Source organism: Ceratotherium simum, chromosome 2 (assembly GCF_057802395.1).
Source record: "Ceratotherium simum simum isolate JZ-2026a chromosome 2, ASM5780239v1, whole genome shotgun sequence".
NCBI classification, from domain to species: Eukaryota; Metazoa; Chordata; class Mammalia; order Perissodactyla; family Rhinocerotidae; genus Ceratotherium; species Ceratotherium simum.
Window position 1 is genome coordinate 51425662 of NC_141901.1, and position 21826 is coordinate 51447487.

The 21826-nt window shown below is 49.5% G+C and overlaps 1 protein-coding gene across 6 annotated transcripts in view; it reads left to right on the forward strand.

Moving 5' to 3' along the window:
• Positions 1-21826, forward strand: part of IGSF3 (immunoglobulin superfamily member 3) — a 94023-nt gene that overhangs the window by 64844 nt on the left and 7353 nt on the right. For all 6 annotated transcript variants that reach the window (XM_087444881.1, XM_004420614.3, XM_014779981.2 and 3 more), the window contains 4 exons: positions 44-445; positions 4166-4570; positions 15628-16038; positions 19462-19869. In XM_087444881.1, coding sequence (XP_087301007.1) covers positions 44-445; positions 4166-4570; positions 15628-16038; positions 19462-19869 — 1626 coding nt within the window. The remainder of the gene's footprint in view (positions 1-43; positions 446-4165; positions 4571-15627; positions 16039-19461; positions 19870-21826) is intronic.

Below are 21826 nucleotides of genomic sequence, written 5' to 3' on the forward strand. Positions count from 1 at the left end.
GGAGACCAGAAAGCCCCAGCATGGCACTTTCTCCTTTTCCCAGAGAGCAGCATCTCCGTGGAGGTGGCCAGCAATGCCAGCGTCATCCTTGAGGGTGAGAACCTGCACTTCTCCTGCAGCATCCGCACGGCAGGCAGGCCACAGGGCCGCTTCTCTGTCATCTGGCAGCTCGTGGACAGGCAGAACCGCCGCAGCAACATCATGTGGCTAGACCGGGACGGCACCATGCAGCCAGGCGCTTCCTACTGGGAGCGCAGCAGCTTTGGGGGCGTCCAGATGGAGCAGGTGCAGCCCAACTCATTCAGCCTGGGCGTCTTCAACAGCAGGAAGGAGGACGAGGGCCAGTACGAATGCCATGTGACTGAATGGGTGCGGGCCGTGGATGGCGAGTGGCAGATCGTGGGGGAGCGCCGGGCCAGCACCCCCATCTCCATCACGGCTCTCGGTGAGTAAGCATCTGGCAGTCTTTTGGTGAGACTGTTAGGGAGCTTGCTCCCAAGTCAAGAACCTTACCCTGACTTTTATCAGTCAGAGTCCTGGCAGGAAACATTTGGCACCTTCCAAAGGGTTTAATTGAAGGAACCCTTTATGGACATGCAATTGGGGTTGAAGGAACCAGCAATGCATGGTGGGGCCCCTAGGGATGGGCTACAGCTGGGAGCTGTTACTACTCTTGGGTCTGAGTGGTGGGAGTGAAGTTATAAGAATTCTGGCCAGGGGATCGAGACCACTCAGCAGTGCGGTGGCCCCAAGTAGAGGAATGTGGTCCTTGCCAAAACTGGCGGGGAAGAGTGGGAGCGAAGCCTCTCTCTCCTGTACCCACACGCTTTCCTGCCCCCCAGGCTCTCCTGCCCTGCTTCCCAGGGGCTCAGCCCTCCTGAAAAGCTCACAGCAGGCAGAGGAGGGTAGAAAATCACCTTTGCCATTTATTTAGCATTTACTGTGCTCCTGGCTGAGTCTAAGCCCTGAAACTTAATTGTCCCTTTGAATCCTTACCTAGCCAAGAGGTAGACACCTTCATTTTACCAGAAGACTGAGTGAGACAGGTTAACTGATTTGGCCAGAGCTACAGCTTTTTTTTGTGTGTGTGTGTGTGTGTGTGTGAGGAAGATTGGCCCTGAGCTAACATCTGCCAATCCTCCTCTCTTTTTTGCTGAGAAAGACTAGCCCTGGGCTAACATCCATGCCCCTCTTCCTCCACTTTATATGGGATACCACTACAGCATGGCTTGCCAAGTGGTGTGTCGGTGTGCGCCCGGGATCCTAACCAGCGAAACCCGGGCCACCGCAGCGGAGCGCGTGCACTTAACTGCTTGCACCACCGGGCCGGCCCCCAGAGCTACAGCTTTTAAACGACAGACTCACAATCTGAACCCAGGAAACCCGCCATCTATCTAAATTTTTTTTTCAAAGCTTGTGTTTTTATCTCCTCTGTAAGGCCCCTCTTTAAGAAAGCCATCTCCTCATTAGCATGATATTAAAAGATACCTTGAGATTTGCTAAAACCAAAGAATATTAGATTTGCTTCTCATGAGGTAGTTACAGAGGCTTCTATCAACATTTATCTGCCTAATATGGTCAGTATATTAAATTTTAAAAGGCCAGTCTGCTACTTTGCTGGGTAGGTAACTTGTCATGTTGGGTCTTCCTGTTTATCAGGAGACTGACATCAGTTGTCCTCGGGGACTGTGTATCCCAATCCCTGGACCATGTTCCCCACCTTCCTTGTAGGTAGGGCTGGTGGTGCTTTTGGACACACCCCAGTAAAGATGGCAGCCCCGAGTGATTTTGCCCTCAACAAAGTCCTCTATCCCCACCCACCCCCTTACCGAGATTAGAATTACATTTGCTTTCTAAAAGCTTCATCCCAAAGATTGACCTGCTTTCTGTGTAATCATACAGCTCAGATTTCCACCCCTCGAAACTTCATCTAGTGGTTGAGTTTCTGATCAGCTCAATTCCTGAGCCTGTGCTCACACCAGTGTGGACCTGTGGACATGGAACCTGTGAGCAGAGTTCCGGGTGTCCAACAGTGGTAGTGTTTCCCATCCTGTGAGGTTGGGAATGTCCAAGGAGTGGTTAGAGTTAGTCAGGATTGTTTCTCTAGAAGTAATTTTACGGTATCAGGTTATCCCCTGAATTTTTTCATACCGTGTCTGTAGTTCCCACAGCCAGGGGTTACCAAAGAGCTCTGACCTGGGATCCCAGGGCCTGGCTCTGCTCACCTGTTCTCCACCCCTGGGGCGTCTCTGGCTCAAGCCATAATCAGGGTGGCCCAAGGGGTGGAACAGGGAAGAGTGGGAGGACACCTTGGAGTAAAGTCACCTTTCAGTCTAAACAATGACATGCAAATTTACATAGTGGTACAGTTAGGGTACAGATCCCCTCCCAGCAGGGAGGTGACAGTGACAGGTGCTCAGGTGAGATAATAGGTGGGTATGTCCTCCAGTTGCATGTGGACCATTATGACCATTCAGTCAGGGTAACTTGGGTGCTCTGTGTGCTATGGTCATGGCATGTGCTGTGTCCGGCCTGGACAGAATCACTTGCTTGGAGAAGCTCTCTCCACTTCAGACGTTGAGGCCAAGAACACCTGGTGCAGGTCCTGTCCCCCAGGTCCTGTGCTCCACCACCCTCACGGCAACACATTCTCCACCCAGGTGCACAAGTGACCATCACAACCACTTAATGTTTAAGGATGGGCCTCTGTGTCTTAACTTTTTCTTTTTAAGGATACATAAAGATAGTTTTTGAAATCGAAATTGAAGATCCAGAGTTTTCAGCAAATTATGCCTACTTATTTGCTGACTTAACCTCCGCGTATAAAGCCAAAAGATTCATTCTGTGCCTAGGCTTGTACCTACAGAGTTTAAAGTACTTTCCTTCACCTCTATTTGTTTCTCTAACAAACTTACATATTTAACAAGATATAGTATATACTTTGTGCCAGGTACTATTCCAAGTATTTTACAATACTAACTCATTTAATCTTCACAAGGACCCATTGGACAGATGGGGAAATAGAGGGAGAGAGAAGTTAAGTAACTTGCTCAACGTCACACAACTAGAAAGTATCCAAGCTGGGCTTCTGGCTCCAGAGTCTATGCCTTTAACTACTGCCTTATGCTTCCCGGGGGTGAAGGAACCGAGTAAGGCCCCTAGAGTCAGTTACATGCAGGTTTGTAGCCTGACTCTGCCATTTACTAGCAGCTTGTTAGCGGGCATTTATTTAACCTCTCTGTGCCTCAGTTTCCTCATCTGTAAGAAAGGGATGGTAAGCCCACCTGTCCTACAAGGTCATTTTGAGGACTCAGTGAAGCGCAGTGAAAGCAGAGCCGTTGGCGCCATGCCTGGCACAGCGATAGTGCTCAGTAAATACTGACCGCTCAGGTTTAGGATTATAACCCGTGTGTTAATACTAAGTAGTATTTCAAGGCTGAAGGACATCTGATTGCTCATATTGAGGAGTCAGTGTTAGGAATTAGTGATGCTGCCCGTTCAGTAAGGAATATTGAGAAACTCACAGCCTGCTGTGACTGCGGAACCCCACCTTGCCCCATGTCCCCACCTGCTCGAGATCAGTCCCTCCTGCTGTGGGTCCCTCACTGCCTCTCTTGCCTGGATTTCATGAGGAAAGTGGAAAAGGACTGGTGAGCAAGCCCACACTGCCCATCCCAGGGAACACGGGATGCCTCCTCCATCCGCCTCCCCCTTCTCCAGCACCCACGTGCTGGTAGGTCAGGCAGAGGAGGTGTCGGGGCTGTGGGGATGTGTCCATCTCACACAGATGAAGGAAATTGGCTTTGGGGCTTTTTTCTGCTGTCTTAGCATGGCATCCCAAGATTTCTAGGAATGGCCTTGCCTACATGTACTCAGTCCCTGAGAGGGGGACTGATGGGATGCCAATTGACATGAGGGTCTCATTGGGAAGGGTTGGCTAGTGCTGCTTAAGGAGAATTGCCGCTGGTGGCTTTCTCAGGGTCCTGTGAACTGTTGGGTTTGTGCCTCAACATGATAGCTAAAGTAATATTGGCCTGGGCATGAAGAGAGGCCCATGAGCCTTGGCTCTGCTCCGCTAGCTTTTGCCAGGAGCCCCATCGCCGTGTCACTGTCCTCTGAAAGCCAAGTGTCTCCTCTGGCTTGAGTCTCTCTGCTCTCTCCCCAGAAATGGGCTTCGCGGTCACAGCCATCTCCCGCACGCCGGGGGTGACCTACAGCGACTCCTTTGACTTGCAGTGCATCATCAAACCCCATTACCCAGCCCGGGTCCCCGTGTCAGTGACGTGGCGGTTCCAGCCGGTGGGCACTGTCGAGTTCCATGACCTGGTGACCTTCACCCGGGATGGAGGGGTCCAGTGGGGGGATAGGTCCTCCAGCTTCCGAACCCGAACCGCCATCGAGAAGGCTGAGTCCAGCAACAACGTCCGCCTGAGCATCAGCCGAGCCAGTGACACAGAGGCGGGCAAGTACCAGTGTGTGGCAGAGCTGTGGCGGAGGAACTACAACAACACCTGGACACGGCTGGCCGAAAGGACCTCCAACCTGCTGGAGATCAGGGTGCTGCAGCCAGGTGAGGGGCTCGGGGTCACGTGTGCTTGCTCTGGACGATGAGACGCGCGGGGAGGGGAGAAGTGAGCATTGAGCCCTGGGCATGGCTGCTTTCATTTCTCAACTTTTTAGTCTGAGAAATTTCAAATTTATAAAGTTGTAAGAATCATAGTCCGTTTTCTTGATGGCCGGTTGTTAACATCTTACCGTATTTGTTTTCTCTCTCCGTGTGTATTGTTTTGTTGTTTTTGAAGCTTTGGAGGGTAAGTTGCAGAGGTCAGGACTCTCCCGCCTAGATACTTCAGTGAATATCTCCAAAGAACAAGGGCATTCTCCTACCCAACTGCACACCGTGATCAGACTCGGGGAATTTAATGTGATTATAGGACATTATCATCGTTTCCCCAATTGTCCCAACAATGCTCATTTTATAGTTTTTTTTTCTTCCAAGTCAGGATCCAATTGGGGAATCACACATCATTTTTAGTTACCATGTCTCTTTAAGTTCCTTTAATCTAGAACAGTTCCCCAGCCATGTGTGTGCATGTGTGTGTGCGTGTGTGTGTGTAAAGATGACATTTGTGAGGTGTCCAGGCTGTTTTGTGAAAGCTCTATCTCTTTACTTAGTATCATCTCCTATAATCCTTGTAGCAGTGATGTGAAGGAGGTACCATTGTCCTCTGTTTGCAGACAAGGAACCTCGGAGGGAAGAGGGAAGATAATGGGCATATATTGAGCATCTGCTTTGTACTAGGTGCTTAGGGTCGGTTATTTTATTAGAATTTCACAACAACCGCAGGAAAGATGAAGTGACTAGCCCAGGGTCACATAGCTGGTAAATGGTGGAGCCAGGGTTTGAAATCTTGTCCATCTTTCTCCCACGCTATTTCCCTGACCCAGGACCTGTCCTCGTGTGCCGAGTTAGAGCTCCCTTCTCCTGTGGAGACTTTCTCTTTCACAGCAGGTGGTAGGGATGCACTAATCTGGGGAGCCCTAGTCAGGAGAGCTGTCTGCAAACACTTTCACCTTCATCAGGCCCTTCCCGTGACACGGGGGGTGGTTAAGTACGTGCTGTTCTATGGTTTCCTCGGTGTCTGTCCCCGTCTCCTGCAGTTGGAAGCTGGTGGAGGGTGGAGCCCAGGCCATGGGTCCTGCTTCCCTCCGGTTGCCCGGCCCCTGAACATAGGTCCCCATGCAGCAAAGGGTGGAGGTTGGATGTGAGGTGACTTCGCAAAGACTTTTTTCTGACTTTCTGACCCACCCACTTTGCGAAGATGGTTTGAACATCTTGCAAAAAGGATTTTCTGCCCGCTCACAGCCATGGTCAGTGCCCAACCTGCTCTGCTCAACCGTTCCAACTGAGCACAATGTTGTTTTCAGCAATGGGAGGTTACATAATGTTAATGCCTGAGTTTATCCTTCGCCTCTTCTAACCCTGTATCAGAGTTCTGTTCTGTACCAGAGTTTGGAACGAGTGAGCTATATAAATGATGGGATGGTTCCTTGGCCAATTAGAGCCTAAACCTAGACAATAAGATGCTCAGGGAAAAGGCTGTTTTGCTTAAGTGGATTTTCAGGTTAATGGAGGGTTAAGCAGAGACCCCATTTTGTGCAAACCCTTGTTGTGGAAAATGCTGGGGGACCCGCTTGCTTGCCTTATTGAGAAGAACATCGTGCCCGTAATTGCAACTTTCGTGGTTTCGTCTAGTCCTCGAAGTCGGCGTGGTGAGCCATGGCGCCCATCACGTGGTTCTGCAGCTGTAGCAAGTGAGGAAGTACTGACCCCAGGACCTTGCCTGACATTGCCTTTTGGAATAAATCCCTAATACTTGCTTGTTTCTGTTACTACTTGGAATCTAAGGCTGGAGTGCTTAAAGGAAGAATAAGGAATTCGTTCATGGAAGGTTCAAGTTGTTTGGATTCTGATTAATTTCTGGTGTTACTAAAGGGGGAAAAGAGACAAAAACGTGTTGAGTACCTCTTGGGTGCCAGGCTCTGTGCTTAGTACTTATGTTTTCTTTTTAAATTCATCTGACAATGAAATTTTGTAGATATTTGTATCCTGGTTTTGGTCTCCCCATGAGGAAACCAATACACAGAGTGTTTAGGAGTCTTGATGGAGGCAAACCATCTTGGTAAGGGGAAAACTGAGGTTGGACCTGCGACTGGTGCCCATGTCTCTCTCACTCCCGTATGTCTCCATTTTCCATTATACTATTTTATTGCCTCCTGGGTAGAAAAAGCAGCTGGAGAGTTCGGCGATGCAGGATCTGCCCTGAGGACTGTCTTGTGTCTTGTGTGGCTTACTCTGCGTCGTTTTGCTTGTGTTTTCACTGTAAAGCAAGAACAAACAGCGGCCGGCATGGGAGGCCTGGTAGCGGCGTGGTGCTTGGGTGCTGTGAGGCCTCGGCTCAGGGGTGCACAGTAATGCGCTTTCATGGCCTCTGAAGGCTGCAGAGGGCAAAGGCAGGCGCTGGGGCCGCACGACTCCCAGGGAGTGGCTGGGGCACCAGGGGGAGTGCATCCCCTTAAGTGTTACTGTCTCTGCTTTATTAAATATTTATGCATTTAGCACTTAATATTTTCCAAAGAGCTTGTTGATTGTTACTCTCCCTCCGCCCTCCACTGTGGTGCTTTCATTTTGGGGACGTGGAAGTGGAAAAATACCAGCGGGCTGACTCGGTGCTGGAGACTGTTTCAGACCCTTGGTGTTTGTCATCTCACTTTATTTTTGCTGCAACCCTGGGAGGAAGGTACTGCTCTCCCACTTTACAAATGAGGTAACTGAGGCTCAGAGAGGTTCTGATTTGCCCAAGTCAGATGAATAGTGAGTGGGAGATTGGGATTTGGGCCCTGGTGTGCCTTATTAAAAAGCAGTTGGGGTGGTGAAGGGAGACTTGGACCTTTTTTGAGACCATATAATGAGAAATTATTCTTTCTGCATTCAGTTAGTCTCACTTACAGAAGAGGTTTCTCTGTAGATGGCTGATGTGGAGGAGTCTTAGCCCTGGTGGTGATCGTAGTAACAATAGCAGCTAATATTTATTGAGCATCCTTCCTGCCATCACCATCCTGATGCTTTACATGTAATCACTGACCTAGTTCTTACTTAATCCATGCAATGCTGTGAGGGGGTACTGACCCACCCATTTTACAGATGAGGACACTGACACAGAGGTTAAGTAGATTATCCAGTGATCTGTAATAAGTGGCAGAGCCAAGATTCCAATCCAGACAGGCAGTCTGAGTCCAGAGTCCAAGCTCTTAATTTTAATATATTTTGGTATTTTCTAGACATTTATTTATTTTTCTTCTCAGGAATCCTCTTTGGTACTAGGAACTTATATTTAATCTCTCCTCTCTATGGTTTACCATCCCTGATTTCCTGGTCCCCTTTAGCAGATACTTACATTTGGTTTTGTAAGTTGGAGTCAGGTACCTGTAGAGGTTTCTCAAGACACAGTTTGCTAATGGCGTAGGAGTTTTATTCGTGCCTCCTCTAACTCCTCTGTTCTTCTAACCTCTGCCACAAGAGGGCTCTAAGCCTTGGGGACGAGCAGAACTCAAAACCAGTGCTGGCTTCTCTTCTTTCTACTCTCCCTCCATACCTTGCCCCTCAAAACATGGATTTTTATGCCTGCTCTGCTGTTTTCCATAGGAACGTCCCCTACTGCCTGCCCCCCTCTTTAAGAGTATTTTGTCAAATATTCTTATTCCAGCAGAATCAAATAGAAACCCAGGGGCTGTTGGCTCACTCATGTGAGTGATAAATGGCTGATCCATTTATCAGCCTTCCACTGCTGATGTCATCTGCTCCCACGAGGGCTCTGTGTGGTCTGTGCCCCAGACCAGCCCTTGCCAGAGCCACTTGCTGACCTGACCACATCATGGGTATTTGATTCATTAAACTCTCTGGCTGGGTGGCGCAGGCTAGTGACTTGTTGTGGATCTGTTACTGGCCATTCTATATGTGTGCTTCCTGTTCCGTGTGCACATCCCCAAGGAATCGGCAAGGAATGCCATCACTCCCATTCTGTTGTTGATTTAGCTCAGCCTTACTCGCATTGATCGCAGAGTGTGACCCCCAAGGGGCATGTAGACAAGACTTTAAGCCAGTTCAACATATTTGATTTTTTGCTCTTAATCAGTTCTTTTCTCTTTAATTTTGAGACATTGCTTTGCTTCCTTCTGATTTTCTTTAGCACCAAAACACCCTCCAATTACGTATCCCTAAATATAGGAGCAATAAGGGAAATGTCGGCACTCATTTTCCCAATGTTTACGACCGTATCTTGGTCTGGCTATGAAATATTGCACATTAAAATTGACAAGCAATAAACAAGCTTCCAGGAGGACAGCCTCCGGTGTAGAGAGCCGACTTGTCAGTGGGTGTATTCTGCTGGGATTTTACTGATGGGTAGGCAGGATAAATATTTAATACCCTCTGGATGCTGCCAAATCCGTTTTCTCCAATTTCTTAGTGCTGACCTGGCAGATTGGGAGAGCTGAGGGCTTTTTCTTTGACTTCCATGAGTCCAGGGCATGTGACAGTGGATCTCCTTGTCACAGTCTAGTAGGTGACAGGCTACCCCATCCTTCAGAGGGATTGGTCCCTGCTTTCTTTAGGAGAAACTGAGGGTCTCTTTCCATCCCATCTGCGTGTGGCTTCTGCCTGCTTGGTGCTCAGAGGTAGAGTGATGGTGAGTGCAAGAGCCCCTGAGGGGTCCCCGCCCTCCCCCCACCAGGCCTTGGTGTCATGGTGACACCAGGTGCACCTGTTTGGAGTTAATGAGCAGGAGTCACTGCTCTGTCTGCAGACAGGTGAGGCCAACAGGGCATGTCTAGATTACTCCTAATTAGCTGTTCCTCCCTTTAAACTTTTGCTACTTTCTCCTTACTCCTCCCTCCCAGTGCCTTCTGCAAGCACGTCTGAGCACCTACTGTATGCCAGTTTCTGTGCCTTCTGCAAGCATGTCTGAGCATCTACTGTGTGCCAGTTTCTGTGCTGGGTGCTGTGGCTGCAGAGATGGGTGTGTCACAGTTCCCGCCTCATGGGCTGTCCGGAGGCCTGGGAAGAGTTTCAGGGGTGGTGGTAGAGCTGGCCCAGGGTATGAGTCATAGGTCTGAGGAGGGAATCGATATGCATGGGGTGGGCAGAGGGGAGGAGCGGTGGGGCATTTCAGGCTCAGAACAGAGTGTGAATAAAGAATATCACGGAGGAAGGAAGCAGCGTGCTTGCTTTGATGTGACTGAAGCATGGGGTCCGGCAGGGGTTCCTCCCCAGGTGGTTTGTCAAGGGCCAGGGAAACCCCTTTTGTACACGGAAGCATGGAGGGTCACCACACGTGACGGCTAAAAGCAAGGACAGACCACACGGCCTGGGTTTGAATGCTGACTCTACCACTTACTGGCATGGTGGCCTTGGGTCAGTGTCTTTATAAATTGGGGACAGTAATATTTACTTCATAGGTCTGGTGAGGACCAAATAGTTAATATTTATAGAGTGCTTAGAATAATGCTCAGCACATAGAAAGGACTATGTAAGTTTCTTAAATAAGAATATTCTAAACTGAGCAATTAGGACTTGAGATCATAGTCAGATCATATACTCCATTCTTATAACAATTTGTAACAGTCCCTTTACCACCCTAAAACGAAATTCATAGACCATATAACATTCCTACTCACATGATCCTAAAAACTGTTACAATGCCCTAATTGTGGAATGAGGGAGGAATTTTTTAAAAAGTAGTTCATAATGAAATAATGTGTTTTCACATGTCAGTGTTCAGGGGCGGCTGCCCCAGGAGGCACGTACTGCGGTCAGCGCTGCGGCTGCGCGGAGTGCGGCTCACCTGTGTCTGTGACAACGCCAACTCGCTGTGTCAGACGCACCGTCCCAAGCAGCACTGCCATCTGGGACGGGGTTTCCGAAATGCTCAGCAACTCTTGCAGCAAAGCTGAACAAGGCAGAGGAAAATCCTCCTTGATTTACCTGACATGTATTAAAAAAACTATGCAAAAATATATATATATATTGTGTTGATAGTAAAATGAAAGTAGGTTCTAGGCCCAGAGACAGAGTTTTCACCTGTATGAATGTCATTTGAAAGTCACGCAGGACACGAGGCAGAGATGTGTGGCATGGAGTCATCCCAGATATGAGTTTACATCTGTCCCTGGCTCTAGTCTATTAAATACCTCCCCCCTCCTCCCTAATCCATGTGGCCAGAAAGGCCTGCCCACAGATTCCATGCTGTCCCTGGGGCATTGCTGCCCTGTTGAGAACTGCTGTGGTGGGGAGCCCTGGCAGGCTGTAAGCTGGGAGCAGCAAGCTCCGGTCTGCAGTTTAGGAAGCTCTCCCTGGGAGGGGCTGAGGCTGGAGGCAGGGAGACTCGAATGGAGGCTGAGTATTAGGCCTGAGAAAGAGATCATTAGGGGCTCAAATAGGGCATGTCCGCGGGGAGAGAGTGGAGCAGGGGACTAAGGGTGTTAAGGATGTAGGGACTCTGAGGTGGAGTAACTGCTAGACTGGCAGGTGCCCTTACCATCTCCTTCCCTGAGAATGGAGGGAACGATGGGTAGGGGGACTTCCCAGGCAGCTCTCCCTTCATTCTCTCCCAGTCCTTTGGCTGACTTCCTTCTCTCAATTTGAAAAATTTCTGGTGTCCAGCCGCTGGTCCCCCTATTCCTAGCATTACTGATTACTGTCACGGATCTTTAATAAAGAGCAGTGTCTTTCTTCTCTCCCTCTATTCCCTCACTGCCCCTATCGCCTCACCTGCTTCCCTCTGGCTTCTGCTCACACCACTGCATGGAAACTGCTCTCTCCAGAGTGACCTGCAGCCACCTCAGCACCACACCTGTGGCTTCTCACAAACGGTATGCGTCAGAATCACCTGGAGGGCTAATGCAACCGCACGTCGCTGGGCCCCACCCACAGTGTTTGTGATTCAGTGGTCCCAACAAATCCCCAGGTGATGCTGGCTGGTGCTGCAAGTCCACGGGTCACACCCTGAGAGCCACAGGTGGTCGGATCTGATACATGCTCCAGGCGCCTCGCAGTCCGGCCAAAGCTTACCTTTCTAATTTCATCTCCCACATCTGACCACTTGCTCTTCTTCCCTGAATACGATGCACAGAGAAGTTCTCACCTGGGCTCCCCTGTCTCCGGGGTGCCCTTTCACTCTCCTCCTGTGCCTGGAGAACACCTCCTCACTTGTTTTTCAGGGCCTAGCTCAGATATCTCATACTTTTTGACACGTTCCCTCCCTCCTGTCACAATCAGAATTAAATGCCTTTCCTTAATGTTCCCATATCTCCAGTAAAAGATTAATCACATATTTATTCAATTATCCATTTATTAATTTGTTTAGCAAATAATTGGGTCATAGTCTCTGCCCTTCAGATGCTTCTAATTTAGTAGGAAAGATAAGACCTTTAAAAAATTAACTTCAATGTAAGGCAGCATGTAGGGGCTCATCAGGGTTAGGGAATCTTTTATGGGTAGAAGAAATGAGTTTTGAGTGAGCAGCGCACACACAAAGGGGAGTCCGCAGGATGGGGAGGTTGGCTGAGGACCCTCCTGATGTCTCTCACCTTCCTACCACCCTGTCCCTGCTGTAACACAACTGCCCCCCCATAATGCAAAACACACGATTCTTCACGATTTGATCAGAGGCCTAAGAAGGAAACTCTCCAGATGCTGAAAGAAAGGGCCCTTTCCTCAAATGGTACGGCCAGGCTCTGGGGGTCATGAGGTGCCTGAGAAGGCAGATGCTGGTGTGAGCTGGAGTCTGTGCTCGCTGCTGGGGCCTCACCCGCAGCCTCTCAGACCCTTTTCCGGCCTCATCCTCCTGCTGATTCATTGTTGGGGATTAACCAAGCCTCGGTCATCAGCATCTTTTCTTTCACCTCTGCGTTTATTGCCTCTCTGAGTCCATTCACTCACACAGCCAAGTCCAAGGATTCTCAGGCTTTATTTAAGGTGCATCTGAATCACCTGGGGATCTTGTTAAAGGCAGATTCTGACTCCAGAGGTCTGGGGTAGGGCCTGAGAGTCTGCATTTCTAACAAGCTCCCAGGTGACTCGGATGCTGCTAGTCCAGGGACAGCGCTTTCAGCAGCCTTTGCCTCTTATGTCTGACAGTTCTCTGATGTTGAGCTTTGACCGTGGGACTGAGCCTAGAAACCAAAAAGAAATGGGAATAGTGAAAATGTATTGCGTGTTTATTATATACCAGGCTTTGTGCTAAACTCTTCCTATGCACTGTTGCTTTTAATCTGCACAACACTCTGATGAGGTAGGTACTATGATTGTTTTCATCTTGCAGATGAAAATATAGACAGTCCTTAAGGGGGCTGGGCTCTCCTAACTCTGTGGAGGAAGGTGATGCGGGCAGGCCCTGCACCTCCTGGGACACTGCTGGGAAGGATGCATGAGTGCTTCCTAATGAGTCCTGGAAGCTGCAGTCTCCCCTGGGCTTCAGGAGGGTCCTCTCTGCCCTTGAAATGTGGGAGGAAATTCAGAGTGTAGACCAGGAGCTGACCCCTCGCCCACCTGTCAGACAGGCACCAGATTTTAAAAATGCCTCTCTTTCAAGCTTTTCAACACTTCACAATATTTTGACATGGGAAGGGAAAAAATGGAAATGCTTTGAAACATTTCTCCTCCTTGGATTCTTGTTCTCAGACCATGTAACTGAATTGAAGTTTAGTCATAGGACTCCAGTTTAACATATGCAGTTACTATAGCAATTGAGGTTTCCTTAGTAACAGTTGCAAAAATAATCTGGCCCCAATTAATAATACATTTTAAAGCTGTTTCTGCTCTACACTGAACATCCCAGTTGTTTTGGCCAAGTCCCAGAGAATTCAGGTGGTGTTATTTGCACCGATATAGATATCATTTGCATGCGGTGAATTGGGTTGGAAAGGAAGAAAAGGGAGCTGGTTGTTTCAAGTACTATAGGAATCCCATCTGAAAAGTCGACTGGCAGGCTAATGGGAATCTAGTTTCCCGAGTTTGGCAGCTTACTGGTAAACCCTGCCCTGGACCAGTGTGCCCTGGGGGACTCTGTGCTTTTGAAGAAGCGAGAAGGCAGGAGACTGGGCTTGTTCACAAAAAAGACGGGGCGTGGGACCTGTGGTTTCTCTCAAACCGGTGCTTGGTGTGTTCTTGATGGCTTGAGAAGGTCTGTAGTATGTGAATTCAGTCGTCCTTTGTGAAGAGCGTCACCTGATTTACCACCGGAGACATGTCCTCAGAGTTGCGTGTGCAGTAATGGCGTTGGGTATCGGATCTTGCCATTCCTTAGCTCGCTGTATCCTCTCAGCCATTCAGAACTTTGGTCTGTGTGGTTCCAGGCGCCCAAGTGACAGTCGGGGGCTTTCAGAAGTTTCAATTGCATTGGCACGTGGGACTCAGACCTTGATGCTGTCTTGCCACACCAAGCTCTGAGTGAGCCAGCTGGCCGGCACTGGCAGAGGAGTGGGCTCGACCAGGGGGCTCAGTCCTGTGTCTGGATCAAGAGGCTGACCAGCAGGGGTGCAGGCTTTGGGCCCAGGCAAACCTGCCCGGCCTCCCCTCTAGGCAGGCCCGTTGCCGGAAGCCTGGCTCACCTTCCCTGCCTGGGTCTCTGCCTTGCCCTGGGTTTCTGTCTCAGCTGGTGAGTAACTTGGTCCCTGAGAAGCAAAGTGTGAAGAGAGGGGTGGAGGTGGGATGATGCTTTCACTGTGAGCTCCCTAAGAGGAGCTTAGAATTGTGTCTTTTTCCTTTTTTCCTTTTCAGTAGAGGGCGGGCAAGGGGTAGGGGAAAGCAGAGCCAAGTGTAATCGTGATGGAGTGGGTGAGATCTCCCATTGCCTTCATAGGATATATTTCATTAGACCTTGGCTTCTTGCCTCCTTAAAGGTGCGTGTAGTCATTAATTAGCAGGTAGGGTGGCACTCTGGAGTCTGCCCTTCCTTCTGGGTTTGGAGCAGGATAGTGAAGGGAAGGGGACACTGGAGTTGGCTGTGTTCTGTCCTGTTGCTTGTCATTTTCTTCTCAGCCTTCTCTCTCTCTCTCCCCTCAGGAAGATCACCCCGGCATCCTCTAATTACCTGCTACTGTCTTTCTCCAGCACACTCGCACTCGCTCACCCACTTACATATCTCAGCAAACATTGATCAGATGCTTTCGGAAGCCCAGGCACTGTGCCAGGCTCTGGGGGTGCAGTGATAAGAACATCTATGAGGCAGAACTGTCTTATTCTTCAGGGCATCCTCAGCACTTACCATCATGAGGGGCACAGAGTGGGCACACTATCTAAATATTTTCAGATTGAATGGAAAAAAGCTTGATCTCTACCCTGGGGGAGCTCACAGGCTAGGGAGAAAGAGAGATGTAAGGAAAAACAGCCGGATGTGTAGAGAGGCTGCTGATGAAAGCACAGAGGAGGGGTGTCTAGTCCAGTGGGATGGGAATGAGGGGTAGGGGGACTAAGGATGATTAGAGAGAAGGGTCGGAGGGGAGATGGTGGAAGGAAATAGGCAGAGAGGATGCTGAGCAGAGACCAAAGGGCAGGGAGAAACTGCATGGGCGGGTGTGGGTGTAGGAGGGTGAGGCCTCAGGGGTGAGTCGTGTGAGGCCTCAGGGGTGAGTCGTGGAGACGAGTGAGGACAGCTGGGTGAGGGCGAGACCCCGGAGGGCCTTTGTCCTGGGAAAAGGAACTTTTTTTCCTTTATAACCTATAAGCATTTGGGAGCCATTAAGCTTTGTAAGCAGGGAAATGATATGAGCAGATTTGTGTTTTAGCTGAATCCCCCTGGGGGCCATGTGCCGGCGAGGAGAGCTAGTGGGAGACTGGGAGAGAATGGGAGGGCCTAAGCTGGGGGCGAGGCAGGGAGGAGACAGATGGAGGGGTGCTTGTGGTGAAATTGGCTCCGTGCTGTTTTCCTCACACCAAGCCATGCTTTGGAGGAAGCCCATCGGCGTCCAGTCCTCTAGGAAGTGTGCTGGACAAAGGTGAGATTTGGGACGGGCCCATTTCCGGGAGGGTATGGTGATTCTGCTGAACTGCTCCCTTTCCCTCTGCAGTGACAAAGCTGCAGGTGAGCAAATCGAAGAGGACCCTCACCCTGGTGGAGAACAGGCCCATCCAGCTGAACTGCTCGGTCAAGTCGCAGACCAGCCAGAACTCCCACTTTGCCGTGCTCTGGTACGTCCACAAGCCCTCTGACGCCGACGGCAAGCTCATCCTCAAGACCACCCACAACTCGGCCTTCGAGTATGGCACCTACGCCGAGGAGGAGGGCCTGCGAGCCAGGCTCCAGTTTGAGAGGCACGTGTCGGGGGGCCTGTTCAGCCTCACCGTCCAGAGAGCCGAGGTCAGCGACAGTGGCAGCTACTACTGCCATGTGGAGGAGTGGCTGCTGAGCCCCAACTATGCCTGGTACAAGCTGGCAGAGGAGGTCTCGGGGCGCACAGAAGTCACTGTAAAGCAGCCAGGTAAGGAGAGAGGGCACAGCCATCCTGGGCCAGTGGGTTTAGTGTCGAGAGACTGCCTGGGGGTCAGGCCTCTGCGGGGCCCACGTGGGGCATGCATGGAGGTACATGGACCATCATCCTGGGGCACGGCGGGCCCGCCCTGCTGACTTGGAGTGGGTCCTGGTGCTGATGGCAAACTCGGAAATGCATCATTGACTCTGCTATTATGAACAGTGTCTTCACCAGGGAGACGTCTGAAAGGCAGCTGTGGTTAGCAGGATGTGGCAAGGCAGGGTCCCCGGCGGCTCCTGCATCTCTTTCTGGGTTTGCAGTTTGCACCCTGGATCTCGGGTGGGTGCCAGCTCCCTACCCAGGAGTCCTGCCTAGTAAGGCCTTTTCTGGTTCCCCTCATCCGCTTCCCCGCTCTTCCTCACCACCCTTCGCAGCCCAGGGATGAGCCCTCTCTCCACACCGAATCTCCCCGCAGCCCCCTCTCGGACCCTGAGGGTGCAGCCTTATTCTGCCCCAGACAGATGGTGTGTGACCTCCGCTGGGGGAGAGCTGCTCCCTCCACAGCCGTCAGTTCCACTTTTGGGCAGCCCTGCTCGTTGAAAAGTGCCTCTCCCTGTCATTTCCCTTTCAGGTTTGAGGTCTGCCCCTAGAACAACCCAAGATAAGTTTGGGTCATTTCCTTTCAAATATGTGAAGGGAGCTCTCATGTGCCCCTGTCGGTCTCCCCTTCTTGTTAAAGGGCTGTAGTTCCTTGAACTTCTCACATAATGTGCCCTTAAGCTCCCACTCCATCCCTCATTCTGCGTGCCCTACAGTTTGTTGTCACTGTCTGTCCTTCCTGACGGGGGCCGTGGGTGCTTTATTGCCACCCCAAGTCCCATCTCCATGCCTCTGCTTGTGCTGCCCGCTCCACCTGGAATGCACCTCTCCTGCTGCTTCTCCCCTGTCTTCACCCCATCCCCAAAGCTTCACTCAGCACCACGTCCAGGAAGCCTTCCCTGATTTCTCCCATATCACCAGGGGTTCCTTAAAAACACCTAGTGTAATAATTGTTTGTTTGCATTTCTTCTCCACTATCCTGTACGCACTTTGAGGACAGGGCTGTGTCTTTGTATCTTCAGCCAGTGGCGTGGCACCCTTAATACATAGTGGTTGAATAAGGAATTCAACCACTAGGAATAAGGAATGTTGAATAAAGAATGAATGGCTGCTTTCCTTGAACACCTCAGGGGCTTTGTACTTGCTGTTCTCTTAGCCTGGAACATGTTGACCAGAGGTGTTTATTTATCTTGTTCTTCCTCAGAGAGGCGTTCCTGGCTCATTTTAGCTAAAAAAGCACGCTAGTCCCTCTGCATCCCTTTTCCCCATTCCCTTCATAGCACATATCACCACCTGGCATCCTGTTTATTTACCTGTTAATATAGAAGTAATTATGAACTACTTATTCATATTGATATGTATGGAAATTCAGTTATTATTTATTACTTATTCATTATTTCTGTATTCAAATGTATATATATTTGTTGTCTGTCTCTTCCCCTGGACTAGAAGCTCTCTGAGTGAGCACAGGACTTGGTTTTCTTCACTGTTCTCTTCCCATGGCTTGTCTCCCAGGAGGCCTCTGTAGACGTTTGTTCAGTAAGCAGATGGAGCCAGACACAGAGGTCCACATGCGGCCTGGCTCGTCCTGAAGGCCGTGGGACTGTCCCCTCGTTTCCCTCAGGATATTGTATTTCTAAAACTGCCCCAGTCCAGGGAATCTCATCGGCCTCACAGTGACCTTTTATGTCAGCCCTTCTGGTGGTCTGGTCTGCATGGTTCCTGTTGGAATTTCCAGTGACCTGTGTCCTGCCTCAGGCCAGTCCCTGGGGCTTTTGACAACTGGAGGTTGTCGTTCAGCCCACAGATGTTCTTTGGGGTTTCTGTTCTTCCTGTCTGTTTTCAGTTCTGAACACTCCCTCTCCTGGGAGAACATGCCCACCCTCCCGTGCTGAGGGCTTCCTCTTCGTCGTCATCCAGCCTTTCTCTTCTCTCGTTTGTGCCGAAACCAAGAAATTCTTGGTGGAGCCTAAATTTATCAAGGGAATTTCCCCCTCTGAGACTGCAGACTCACATTAAGCTAATTGGGGCAGTGCAAAAGGGCTGTAAGGATGCTTGTCAAAACACATTCGGTGAACTCTCTATTTATGGGGACTATTAGCACTGTGAACAGAACACTCACAGGACACTGATGAAAACAGCCCTTTCCCTCTTTTCAGTTGAGATTTTTGGTTTGTATGTTTTTTCTTGCTCCCTGCTTCTAGCCTACTTCTAGTTCTCCTCCCCTCTAACTTGTTTTCCGATGAGAAAGTATACACTTATGGAGCTTTTGGAAAGTACAAAAAAAGCACAAAGAAGAAGATAATATTTCAGCCCAGAGACAACCAGAGTTAACATCTTCATTATATATATATATATATATATATATATATATATTTTGAGGAGGCTGATTGTTTAAAATATATATTCTGTTATTTTTAATTTTTGGACCTTTTAATTACAAGCATGATCATGTGCGTCATAAAGCATTCTGACAGTTTTGAAGTGTAAACGTAGAAAGTGAAGTGAAAGTGGCAAGCCTCCCCCTTAGATATCCCTCAGGAGGTGCCCTTCCCGAGGTGTAAATGGCCCCGTGCATTTCCAGTGTTGTAGCTTTTCCACCCCTCTGGTCCATATTGGCTTGTTGGGGCCTTTGATGGAGTTAGGTCCCTGCCGTCAGGACACAGCATCGTTGATGACACTTCCTCTGGAGGAGCATCTGACTGGCTGAGGTTTCTAACCATCAGTTCCATCACTGTCCATCCTTTCTTTACTTATGTTGGATCAGTGTGGTTCCCACCCTGAGTGGGAACCTGTGTGGGGTTTTTGTAGGGGAAAGTAAGAACTGTGATTCTTAGGGCCAACTCGTGAACATATTAAACTAGGTTTCCTCTGCAGCTCTTTTCTGGTTGACAGCCCAGCGTATTCCAGCTGTCACGAGGTCAGTTTTAAAAATTTGCTGATGCTTCAAGAGGAGTTGTCCCCATGACCTTTCCTGTCCCTTCCCAGCCACCCCTCCAGTCAGCCATATGCGTCGTGGTCGGCTGTCGTTCGGGTGTGCAGGCATCTACAGCTCGTGCTTTTCCTCTCTTAAGCATCTGTACTGATGGGGGTCATAAACTGGGGGATGTAGAGCTGTTACTATAACGCTGAACTCCTCGAAACTCAGGCATTCGGACACACGATCCAGGCGCTCAGCATGTGTGGGTGCCATGCCTGAGAAATGTTTCTGCTGCTGGAGTGTGCTGCTGTCCTCCTGTATTTGGAAGACGCCCACTCCCCTATGCCTGGAAAAGGGTGCAGGCCAAGTTGCTTGTTTTCCTGCTGCTGACATCTCGTTCCTCGCCTTTCCAGACAGCCGCCTGAAGCTCAGCCAAGCGCAGGGGAACCTGTCGGTCCTGGAGACGCGGCAGGTGCAGCTGGAGTGTGTGGTCCTGAACCGCACCAGTGCGGCCTCCCAGCTTGTGGTGGAGTGGTTTGTGTGGAAGCCCAACCACCCGGAGCGGGAGACCGTGGCCCGCCTGAGCCGGGAGGCTACCTTCCACTACGGAGAGCAGGCAGCCAGAAACAACCTGAAGGGGCGGCTGCATGTGGAGAGCCCGTCCTCCGGCGTGTACCGGCTCTTCATCCAGAATGTGGCCGTGCAGGACAGCGGCACCTACAGCTGCCGTGTGGAGGAGTGGCTGCCCAGCCCCAGCGGCCTGTGGTATAAGCGGGCGGAGGACACTGCTGGGCAGACGGCTGTTACAGTCATGCGACCAGGTGAGGGTTAATGTCCCCAGGCCTCCACGCCCTTCAGTGCTTCCCCCATGAGTGTAATAGTCCATGCACTGCATAAAATTAATTTGCTAATTAATAAATTGTTTGCAGTTAAATATATGAGCATTTACATTTCGCATTTGCATTTGAAATTGTCTCCAATTTTTTTTTCTAATGAATGGAAGATTGCACATCTGGTTTTGGCCTAAGGTGATTCTGTGTCTTAACTAGAATGCCATTTGTCAATTAATTATTCTAGAGCATAGACTATTTTCTTTTTAAAGAATGCATTCAGATTTGGACAAATGGTGGTTATGCAAAAATCTTGAAACAGTAGCGATGTTGTTCAAATAATTAAGCTTGTAGATTTTCAGTGGAAAATAATTGATTCACATGCTTTAAATAGAAAAAGATGAAGTATCTGCAGCCTTCACTCTCTCACTTCCTACCGATTTTATTGGTACTAATGACTATTCTATGGGGCCTTTTGCTTTGCTTGTCTTTCTTGTTTCTAAAGTACCTAAATGCATTTAATTCCTGGGTATAATTATTGTTACACATTTAAACACATAATTAAAGCTAAGATGTGCAGGATTCCTGTGTCCTTTACAACATCGCATCATCATTCATCTATGTTGGAGTGAAAAGTCAGTGGTCCCCCTAAGGACGTGGAGCAGAAATGAACTTATGACTCATGTCAATGTGAACGCTCTGTCTTGTTTGCTCCCTGAGCATCCCGAGGTTCCTATTCGTGGTTGTTGGTACTGTTGGGAGCTTTCATAATGTTTTCACATCTAAGTAGAGCAGCTATTTTCGTTGGTGGAACACTGGAGCTTCACAGTTGTGCCAGCCCCGCAGGTCAGAGTACACACTTCCGAGAGTGCGTACACCCCTTGTCGCAGGAAAGGGCATTATCTCACTCCCCTGTGTTTTTGCCAAAGCTGGAGGGGAAATCACCTCTACTTTGAGTTACTCATATTTCCCATGAGCTTTTTCTTTCTTGTTTTTACTTTGCCTAAAAACTGCTGCTTATCTATTCCCAAAGGTAAAACTTTAGAGATACGGCAGCTGAACACCCTCTTCCTCCACCGCCTCCCACCCGTTTCGCAGATCACCACACTGAGGCCCTCGGGTGGAGTGAGAGGAGACGGACATTTACAGGGTGCCAGCTGCATCCCAGCCACAGTTAGGCGATTTCTGTCTGGTGCTCACAACAACCCCAAAGGGTAGTTTTACTAATGAGCAAATGAAGCCTGAAGAGAAATGTCACATGCTAGTAAGAGCAGACCGGAGCAGTGACTCAGGTTCCCCTCCTGCCACACTCTGTGCTCCCAGCGTGGCCCGTAAACCTGTAACCCCAAGTCTGTCTCATATTTCAGCCAAATGAGTGGCCTGAATTGATCTTCATCCCTCCCTCCCTCCCTCTCTTCCCTGATGATATAAGCTGATCATGCCAATAACAAAACATTTGGGAAACAGGAAAGTATAGTTTTGAAAAGAAAAGTTGTCCATAATTTCACTACCTACATATCTTCATATTCCCTCTGATCTCACTGTTTTATGCAGATGTAGTCAAAGCTTTTTTTCTGAGGTATAAGTTGAACATATAGAAGAGTTGAAATACTATAAGAGTTATGTTGAGAGAATAATCCCCTTGCATTGCTTAGGGTCAACCATAATATGAAGTATATGAGATGAGGGCTTCCCTCAGTGAGAGTGTAGCTGAGGTGATGAGTAGTTGTGTTTGGCTCACACAGCCGGGGAGGAGAGAAAACCACACTCATCACACACAGACCAGACAGGAGTCTGGTCCAGGTAACATCTGTGGGAGCAGACAGCATCATGTAGAGGGAGGGGCAGAGATGAGCTTCTTTCTTGTGGCTTACACATGGAAAAGGAAAGTGTGTTATAGTCTGAACAGGGAGATGGTTTGGCCTCTTCTAGAAGGGGGCAGACGTGA